The sequence below is a fragment of the Anomaloglossus baeobatrachus genome (genome assembly GCF_048569485.1).
Source record: "Anomaloglossus baeobatrachus isolate aAnoBae1 chromosome 5 unlocalized genomic scaffold, aAnoBae1.hap1 SUPER_5_unloc_4, whole genome shotgun sequence".
Classification (NCBI taxonomy): Eukaryota; Metazoa; Chordata; class Amphibia; order Anura; family Aromobatidae; genus Anomaloglossus; species Anomaloglossus baeobatrachus.
Genome location: NW_027441808.1, coordinates 349,401 through 360,320, shown reverse-complemented (window position 1 = coordinate 360,320; position 10,920 = coordinate 349,401). Strand labels below are relative to the sequence as shown.

Genomic DNA, 10,920 nt, shown 5'->3' with positions numbered 1-10,920 from the left:
TGTAGAGTGGGCTCAGTATGGAAAAGGAGGGAGCGTGGAGAGCATGTACCATAAGAGGGACAGTGTGTGGCTCATATTTCATGCAGAGAACACAGTGAGGGGCCATTATTTATTCTGGGGCACAGCGTAGGGCAGATATTTTTAAGTAGAAGTTTTATAATCATTCTGCTATTTTTAGGGGCATCGTGCCGGGATGTGCTGCAGAAGACTGGAGAAGATGGACATCTGCAGAGACGAGATGAGAATGTGAAAAGTAATCATGGCGTCAGGACAAGATGAATAATAGAAACGACTCAAAGACAACATCATCTATAAAGGTACCTGAATGTAAATGTTTATTTGTGATAATGATTATGTCTCATCATTAGGCCTCGGTCCCACTTGCGCATTGGTTCTTATGTAAGCGCAATGGGACCCCCACTAATAAGCTGTTTTTGGTGCAGGTGGCTGGAAATGCTTATTTCTGGATCTGCTCTGTCCTCTGATAGTGTCCGTGGTCGGGTACTGCACATCCGCCTCATTGATTTTAATAGGAGACTGCTGCCACTATCAGAAGACGGAGCAGATCCAGAACGGAGTATTGACATTGCTTGGGATCGCCATCAAAGCAAGGTGGAGGACTGGATTCAGACAGGGCTGGAGCTGTTCAGGCAGACATTCATTGACTGAAGATGGACCAGAAGTTGTTTTTATTGGTCCCACATCTGTAACATCTCACGGTACATTTCAGACTGAGGCAGAAAACCGGAGACAACTGAGTCCTGACCTTTCTCCCCTGCTCCTCCTGCCTAGGACAGCAGACAGAGGCGGGTGAACAGAGCAGGACCCAACCTACAAAGGCCCACCCACAATGCACAACTTAATCAAAGTGCAGTGCATTTCTGCAACTTTGATTAGACATTGTATTTAAGCAACCAAGCAACCCATTTCTATAACAGGTATGCTTGGATTCAGCATCCTTGTGCTAGTATGGCACTGCCTTTACGTCATATAGCAAAATCCTGGTGGTTGGTTCTCTTTAAGATTCCTTTCTCAAAAAATTTTGTTATGCGGAGAGCATATTTTGTTTGCAATGTAGAGAAAGGATCCATAGTTGAAAACCATTAGTGTATGGGGTTGGAGAGAATATTTTTAGCTTCCTTATATTCATCCCTGTTTTGGATGACTATTCCATCCCCCTTGTCAGCGGATAGTTAGTATATCTGAATCATTGCATAATGATTTTAGTGCAACCTTTTTTTTTTATTTAGGCTATTTTGGGCAGATGGTAGTGTAAAATTTCTGATTTTATTGAACTCTTCAAACAGCAAGTACAGGAAAGTGTTCAAAAAATGACCTTGGCTTTCAAAGGGATAAAAGCTTGATTTTGAAAAAACATCAATATGTAGTGGTGTGTCATATAGAAATTAGAAAATTCATAAAGACCCAACAACACTCCTATGAAGTTGACCCCCTTCTTTGTAAACAGGTAACTAAAGAGAATCCTTTAGCAGATGTAAGGCTAATCTCAGCTTAAATGCATAAGAATGCAGAAAAGGACAAATTTATGACCGATAGAGAGAAGAGCAGCAGTTGAACAGAAAAATAACAGAGAAATTCAAATCCTTTGTTTCCCCTTATAGAAAGTATAAATTGCATTGATATAATAGATACAGTAGGAAAGTCACATTTTTGAATTTGTGCTAAAGTAGAGAATGCAAAGCATTGTTCCGCATTATTGGTAGACTGCTGGGCTCCCGCCAAATGGATATCGGCCAGTAAGATGAAAATATCTATGCAAGGTTTCCTATCTATGTAAACATAACATGTAAAAATCTATGTAAACATAAAATTGTGATAGGAAAGATGTCTGTAATATCTTCCACCTGGGACCTCCAGGGGTGAAGTTATCAAAAAGTTTGGGAATCTCATAATTTTCTATCTTTCACTGAAGTCCAGCCGTGTTATGAGTCACCAGAAGGTAAGTATGTGGGTGTAACTTGTGTTAATAAAAAACTAATTCCAATTATGATCGTCATTCAATGAAAGGAACATTGCTGTGTAGGATTGTTCTACGTTCCATTGGAATCCTTCTCTCCAGAAAACTGAAGTCATTACTGTGACCCAAGTTCAGTAATTTTCCTTTTGTTATTCCCGTTTATTTTATGTAATTGCATATGCTGTATTATTTTGTTCCCTTTTGTTATATATTTGTGTATTTTTATAAACACAGTCTACTTTTCTGATTAAATATATAAAATTTAATAGCGTATGCCTTTGGGATGTGGTTTATAGATTAAGAGGAACAAAGCTATTTGTAACGTTGTACAATCAACCTGTATAAGCAGAGACCCTGACTCCAGCGATGTGTCACTTACTTGGCTGCTTGCTGACGTTTTGAAATTCAGTTTTCTCGGTTTAAAATCTACCAGTTCTCGAAATACTGCTCTGTGTATAACCTCACCCACATCACTGATTGGCAGCGGTGTACAATGAGCATAGACAGAAAGCTGCTAATCAGGGGTGGAGTTATACATAGCTTATGGAGATAGAGGATACATAGCAGCAGGTTACTAGTTCTCTAGTGATAATCCCCTAATGATAATACAGTGATTTTATCAAAACTACAGCAAGCAGCCCAGTAAATGACACATCACTGGAATCAGAGTCCCTCTCTGTCACAGGTGTGTCACGGGTGGTGTCTGGCAATAGAAGGTCACAGCGCTCGGCTGTGCAAAATGTTCCCTGACTTTCTATTTTTCTTGCTGTTAGTATTCTGTGTACTAGGTATCTCCTCTCTGCTGAGTTTTCATCCTTTTACTTTAGGACACTGGGGAGCTCCTTTTTCGTTCTGCTGCTAATTATTTGTATTTCCTCTTGGGTTAAAATATTCTCATTTTTCCTGGACTTATGGTAGAGATATTCAGTTCCTTCACAAGGTCTGGATGCAAGCAGGTGGCTTTCACACACTAGTAGAACCGTTGTTGCTCTTTACTGAACTTCTTACTGAGTTGTCTAGCGGTATGTTTTTTGTTGTTTGCCTTGTTTGTTATCCGTTTGTGTCCTTTAGTACCTAGTGATCTTTATTAAGAGCTCATCCCATCCGTTCCCTATTTAGGGCTCAGTTCAGGGTCAGCCTAGGATCAGGTATCTGGCTCGGCGCATAGGTGTGGAATCTATATAGGGTGGTGAGGTAACTCAGGGGCCCAGCGGTAGGCTTGGTCAAGGCTCTCATCTCCCCTTCCCTAGGCACAGGGTTTCCCTTCTCTTTCGCCGTTCGCTTGGTACTTCACCATTCCTAGCGTGACACTGTCTCTACATTATTCTGATTTTTAATTAAGTGACCGAATCAAATTGAATTCACAAAACCCCAGCATAGGTATCATAAATGTTACTTGCTCTTCATTAGGAGATAGGCCCCTTTCAGTTCTCGTCTCTTCTACACCCATAATCTAAACTGTAATAAAGGTTTGTGGGCAGAGACGAGTGAACCTAAACAGTAAAGTTCGGGGTTTGTACCAAATACAGACTTTATACAAAAAAAAAATCAGTGTTAGAGTTTGGAGGTCGGGTGCTTTATGTATCCTAACCACTCGGTCTAGCATCACTGTGCTCGGGTACACTCAGTGCTCGGGCCAGTGCGAGCCGCTTGAAGTGTTTGAATGGCTTTCACGGGGAAGTAAAAACATTGTTAGAGGATGTATTGTGTACAAGGAAAAAACTCAGTCATCCCTCCCCCGGTAATAAATACTCTGTTAATGGCTGGATGCATGTGGGCGGAGACCCAAACTGCCCAATCAGTGACTTCCAACAGGGTTCAGGACCAGTCTGGTTCCCGAACTGAACTCTATCTAAAATAACAGAAAAAGCTGAACCGAAACTTCAACGGGTCCACTTATCTCTATTTGTGGGTAAACCCACTAAAAAAAATAGTCCATTGGCTATCAGACAGATAAAATCCTTTAATTTTTTAAATTACAATAATTATCCTTTGTAAAGGGATCATTTTTATAACAAAGAGTCCAATTTCTACGGTGGCCACGCCTGATTCATGAAGTGGTGCATGCCTCCTCATGAATCTGGAGCGTTTGACGAGTGGCATGTGCCTCCTAGTGTCATGCTAGAAATATTACTCCCATCAGGGACTGGAGTGAAATTTCTGCCATAAGGAACACCACAGCTCGTCATGAATTTAAGGAGCTGTGGTGTCATGCCCCCGTCCCACCCAAACCGAGTCAATATTAGAGTGAAAATGGGAAAAGCCACCAATATTTGGCACAACTATGAATTGATACAAATTTTTGTGACTTTTCAAAGCTTTTGTGCCATTTGTTTGGCATAAAAGCTTTGATAAACTGAGACCAGTATCTTAACAACCTACACATATCTGAATGCAGAATGCGATTCACTTCTCCCTTGTCACGGCTGGGGATAGAAGCTATACCAGCCGTATATTACAATACAAAGGCAAGGGGAAAAGAATGCCTTATCACTAGGGAAAGGGGGAAGTGGTGACCCCTGACAATACAGCTCACCCTCAATGCCTTCACCAACCCTATATAGGTTCTGCACCTGTCGCTGAGCAGGAATACCTCACCCTAGGCAAACCCTGATCTATGCCTAAGTAAGAATGGCAGGTATGAGCGCTTTGTCAACACCACTAACGCTAAGGGAGACAAAAGGAATCAATACAGGGGAGACACAAATGCTACCACCTGAGCCCAGGTACATAGCAAAATTCAAACACTTATCTTAGGAGTAGCTACCACAGAAGTCTGTGGAAAAACAAGAGGAGACGACCACTGTAAACCACAACCAGGAACAACTATAAACCTCACCCAAAGCATCCAAGGGTGAGGTTTATAAAGGAAGTCAGAGGCTCGCAACAGAGGAAAAACTGACAGTTTCCCAGAGTCATAGAGTCCGCTGCTACAGAAACAGAGAACTGTAAGTTAAGAACACGTTCTGCAAATCTCTGGGAGTTTCCAACACTTCTGCCATTGGATTTTCTGCCAGCCGTGACAACGCTGTAACATCCCCTCACTATTTTTGTGCTAAATGCCTACAGCTCTGCCTCAACTCCAGAGGTTTGGAGGCAAAATCATCACATCTAAACAATAGAGAAAGACAGGCATGAAGAATATACTGTACATTTACAAGCATTTATTAACGAAACAAGTTTTGAAATGCAATTATATACAATGTGATAGAATTATGAGTTCCTATCTCCAATCTGGGGCTGCGCTTTTTAGTAAATAAATCAGTGAGCAACCGGAGATTAGTGAATTATCCAAATATAATCCAGTATCAAAACCTTTCACAAATGTTCATAAAGGCTCTCGAAATACCCAACTTACTAGCAAAGTGGAGCTCGAAATTTCATTTTGCGGGATCTTAGTATGCAGAACGGGATCCCACAAATCTCTGCAGCTGCTCTAAGCACGAGACATTGCTCTCTCAACTAATCCAGCGCTGTCACATACTTTTTAAGGTTTTACTGAACTGCTTAAGAAGGATGCCGCAGAGCTGGGGTCGTAGAGCTCACTCTTTCACTGAGAGAGTGATCATCACTGAGGGTTTTGAGATCTCACAATCTGAAGTTCCTTTTGGGGGACATTAGGGACACTTCAAAAAGTTTTGGTACTGGATTATATTTAAAAAATTCACTAATCTATGGCTCTTCACTGTTTTAGTAAATAATAAAGGCAGCCACAGATTTGTTATAAGCACTATTTAAAGGGAAAGTCATTAAACACATTGCACTAGAAACTGGGGGATATTACCCTCGTAACAGTGTCAGCAGCAGATCCCCCCCATAACAGTGCGTCATGACCACATTCTTATGGTTTGAAAAATACGATAAGTTTAAAAAGAGAGAAAATGGTTCTTTCCCTCACCAATTCTTACTTGAGCAATTGTAGCCAATTTTTGGATAAAACCCTTTGAATTATAGTACATCATAATGGCTTCTCCCGTGTGACTCATCTGACAACAGGACCTGATTAATGATACAAAACATTTGGCAAATTCTGAAAGCAAGAATGGCTGCTCTGCTGGTTTTCTGACGATTAGCAAGACTTGATTTACCAGTTAAACATTTCAATTATTCACAACATGATAAAGGTTCCTTCCCTGTGCGGCGCCATCATATGTTTAACAAGATCTGATTTCTGAGAATTACATTTTCCACATTCAGAACATAAAAATGGTTTATTTTGTGTGATTTTTTTGATGGTAAAAAAGATGTGATTTCCTAGTAAAACATTTACCACATTCTGGGCATGAAAATGGCTTCTCCCCTGTGTGATTTGTTTGATGTCTAACAAGGTGTGATTTCCGAATAAAACATTTCCCACACTCTGAACATGAAAATGGCTTCTCCCCTGTGTGACTATTCTGATGTCTAACAAGATATGATTTCCAAATAAAACATTTCCCACACTCTGAACATGAAAATGGCTTCTCCTCTGTGTGAGATCTTTGATGGCAAACAAGGTGTGATTTCTGAATAAAACATTTCCCACACTCTGAACATGAAAATGGCTTCTCCCCTGTGTGAGATCTTTGATGACAAACAAGATCTGATTTCCAAATAAAACATTTCCCACACTCTGAACATGAAAATGGCTTCTCCCCTGTGTGATTTTTCTGATGTCTAAGAAGGTAAGATTTCTGAATAAAACATTTCCCACACTCTGAACATGAAAATGGCTTCTCCTCTGTGTGAGATCTTTGATGGCAGACAAGATCTGATTTCTGAATAAAACATTTCCCACACTCTGAACATGAAAATGGCTTCTCCCCTGTGTGATTTTTCTGATGTCTAACAAGGTAAGATTTCTTAAAAAACCATTTCCCACACTCTGAACATGAAAATGGCTTCTCCCCTGTGTGAGATCTTTGATGACAAACAAGATCTGATTTCCAAATAAAACATTTCTCACACTCTGAACATGAAAATGGCTTCTCCCCTGTGTGATTTTTCTGATGTCTAAAAAGGTAAGATTTCTGAATAAAACATTTCCCACACTCTGAACATAAAAATGGCTTCTCCCCTGTGTGATTTTTCTGATGTCTAACAAGGTCTGATTTCTGAATAAAACATTTCCCACACTCTGAACATGAAAATGGCTTCTCCCCTGTGTGAGATCTTTGATGACAAACAAGATCTGATTTCCAAATAAAACATTTCTCACACTCTGAACATGAAAATGGCTTCTCCCCTGTGTGATTTTTCTGATGTCTAACAAGGTAAGATTTCTGAATAAAACATTTCCCACACTCTGAACATAAAAATGGCTTCTCCCCTGTGTGATTTTTCTGATGTCTAACAAGGTAAGATTTCTGAATAAAACATTTCCCACACTCTGAACATGAAAATGGCTTCTCCCCTCTGTGAATTTTCTGATGTGTAACAAAGTAAGATTTCCGAATAAAACATTTCCCACACTCTGAACATGAAAATGGCTTCACTCCTGTGTGAATTTTCTGATGTCGAACAAGAACTGATTTCCTGATAAAACATTTCCCACATTCTGAACATGAAAATGGTTTCTCCCTTGTAGGAGCCGTTTCATGTTTCACATCCTTTCTGTAACTTTTATTTTGCTTACAATTCTGTGATAAATCGTAATTTTGGACTTGTTTGAAAAGATCAGATGATAAAGCTTTCCGAGGAAGGACTGAAGGTATATCTGGGAGAGCAGCACGCTCTTCATATGTATCATGTGCGATACTTTCATCATCTGTTTTAAATTCTGACGATATTAGAGGTCCATCTGAACTCCTGATACACTCATCTGCTAAAAATAAACACAATGTTATTATTTTTTAATGATATAATTTTGAAAGTAGATTTTTTTAAATGATAACATTAGAAATTAAATTAGGAAACAAATTATTCTGAATCTGTTTTCCAATTTCGAGATCTAAGAGTTAAATCTTCGTTAATTCGGATCTCCCATTCCAAGCACCAGTTCTCTGGAATGTGCTACAGTAAATAATCTGATTGATTGTCGCAATGTGACTGTAGGATAATGAGGGACAGGGGCTCCTATACCGTCTCTCATGCCAGGAGACCTTAGGCTATCCCTAACCTCTGGATTACCCTGAACGTGGAAGGAAGGGAAAGGAGTATGATGGAAATACAGATTACGACAGACGGGAAAACCAAAATTCAGACACACTGCAAACTCACAGAAATAAACAGTGAGAGACTAAGGCGAAAAGCAAGAGCAGGAAGGCAAAAACAAAAAGACAACAAGGGTTAACACCACAGCTGCTCACAGCAATAATGCACAACAACCACTAGTTTGTATCACAACACATCACCAGACCTGTATAGGTAAACTATTGCTGGCATTAATGGAATAGTCCAGCCGGCATATACAGAAGGGGAGCGAATGATACTGGCTCCACAACAGCATGTGATCAAAGACATTAACACGGAGCACAGCAGAGAATAACTCTTGCTAGTCTTACTAAGTATGTGGTTTGACGCCTTCATCTCACTGTGCTGCTCTCAGACACCAGAACAGTTATCATGCAGAGTGCCAGAATGCTGAAATCCATGGATTATACTACGCCCTCTGATGTGTCATCTATATGTGTGCACATGCATAATTTATAGTTAGCATATGTGCTTCCATATTACATAGGTTGTGGATCAGCTGTTATTATTTTGTTTTATATATTCCACTTTGTTGCCCTTTTCCATTGTTATTTCAGCCTTCATATGCACATTGGTTTTATAAATTTATTTATTATACTAGAAGGTGGCCTGATTCTGCGCATCTGGTATTCTAGAATTTACGTATTGTGTAGTTAATGTATGATTTTTGTTTTTATATATATATATATATATATATATATATATATATATATATATATATATATATATATATATATATATATATATATATATATATATATATATATATATGTTGTGTGTAGTTACCAAGTGTTTGAGTGTTTGTGTAGGGCGCTGTACATGTTCTGGGTGTTGTCTGGGTGTGGCGGGGGGTGAGAGCGGTGTTGTTTGTGTGTTGCGTTGTTTGTGGAGCGCTGTGTGTCTGTAGCGTTGTGTGTGTTGCGCAGTTTGTGTGGGTGTGGGGTGCATGTGTGTGTTTTGGGGGGAGGTATGTTTTGTGCAATGTGTGTGTTGTGCGGCATGTGCGTATATTTGTGTGTGCCGCGGTGTTTGTGTGTTGGGTGTCTGTGTAGGGCGGTGTTTGTGGTTCCCAGTGTGTGTATGGTGTGTTGTGCAGTGCGTGTGTGGCGGTGTGGTGTGTGTGTGTGTTTCGGGGGGAGGTGTACACCCCCCATCGTGCTCCATCCCCCATGCTGCGCACCCCCCCATCGTGCTCCATCCCCCATGCTGCGCACCCCCCATCGTGCTCCATCCCCCATGCTGCGCACCCCCCATCGTGCTCCATCCCCCATGCTGCGCACCCCCCATCGTGCTCCATCCACCATGCTGCGCATTCCCCATCGTGCTCAATCCCCTATGCTGCGCACTCCCCATCGTGCTCCATCCCCCATGCTGCGCACTCCCCATCGTGCTCCATCCCCCATGCTGCGCACCCCCCATCAGCCTCCATCCCCCATGCTGCGCACTCCCCATCGTGCTCCATCCCCCATGCTGTGCACCCCCCCATCGTGCTTCATCCCCATGCTGTACACCCCCCATCGTGCTCCACAGTCACACAGACAGTATACACGTACACATCTGATCGCATACACTCACACCCCACTTCTGCCTGTGGTGTCCCCGCAGCTGTGCTGCACACCGTGCTCCTCTGCTTTCTACCGACACGCACACACCTGATCGCATACACGCACACACCCGATCGCATACATGCGCACACCCGTTCGCATACACGCACACACCCGATCGCATACACGCGCACACACCCGATCGCATACACGCGCACACACCCGATCACATACATGCACACATACGCGCACACACACTCACAACATCCGGAGATACCACATGCTTCTGGCCATGTGATCCTCCGGCAGGTCCTGGAAGATCACTGCACGCACAGGATCGCCACCGAGAAGCAAGCGATATCACGGGATGTTGTGAGTGTGTGGATGCGATCTGATCTGATATGTGTGTGAGCTGTGTGTGAGAGTGAGTGTGATCTGATGTGTGTGTGTGTGTTCTTATGTGTGTGCGTGTGTGTGTGTTCCGCCGCTGCAGGACCTTGATACGCTCACCTGGGAGCCGGTGTACGCTGGTAACCATGCTAGACAAGATTACATGGTTATCAGCGTACCCCAACCCCAGCTCGCACGGGAGCCCACACCAGCGTACGCCATCAACCCCAGCAATGCAAGGGTATGTGTCGGCTGGGTTGGCAGCGTACGCTGATGTGGGCTCCCGGGGGTACAGCACTCACCTGGGAGTCGGGTCTCCGTGTCGTTTCGGGGAATGCGTGTAGGGGGCGGGGGCAGAGCGAACGTGCAATGCGTGAGGGGGGCGGGGCGAGAGGCCAATCCGTGTGGGGGTGGAGCCTGGGCGAGCGGCCAATCCGTGCGGGGGGCGGAGCCGAGGCGAGCGGCCAATCCTCTGTTTGTCACCGTAAGGACACAATTTTGGAGCAAGACAGACAGACAGACAGACAGAATAAGGCAATTATATATATAGATTATATCAATGAGTTATTGGATACTGTTAATAACAAAATGGTGGCCATCAGCGCGCATGCATATGTACCCCTCTTTTTGAAACATAGCAATGTCCTTTCTTTTTCCAGAAAGACTTTTTATTAAAGTGACCATGTTTTCTTAGCCGTATTATCTTTGTGCTCCATATATGCAAACTGAGTCTTCTGTACATCTGTAATATATATATATATATATATATATATATATATATATATATATATATATATATATATATATATATATATATATATAAACAAACACACACAC

At 42.1% G+C, this 10,920-nt stretch overlaps 1 protein-coding gene across 1 annotated transcript in view; it reads right to left on the bottom strand.

Moving 5' to 3' along the window:
* Positions 1-5,118: 5,118 nt before the first annotated feature.
* Positions 5,119-10,920, bottom strand: part of LOC142259225 (uncharacterized) — a 65,391-nt gene continuing 59,589 nt past the window's right edge. Inside the window, 2 exon segments of the mRNA XM_075331715.1 lie at positions 5,119-6,195; positions 6,197-7,514. Of these exon segments, the coding sequence (XP_075187830.1) occupies positions 6,087-6,195; positions 6,197-7,514 (1,427 nt within the window). The 3' untranslated portion in view covers positions 5,119-6,086.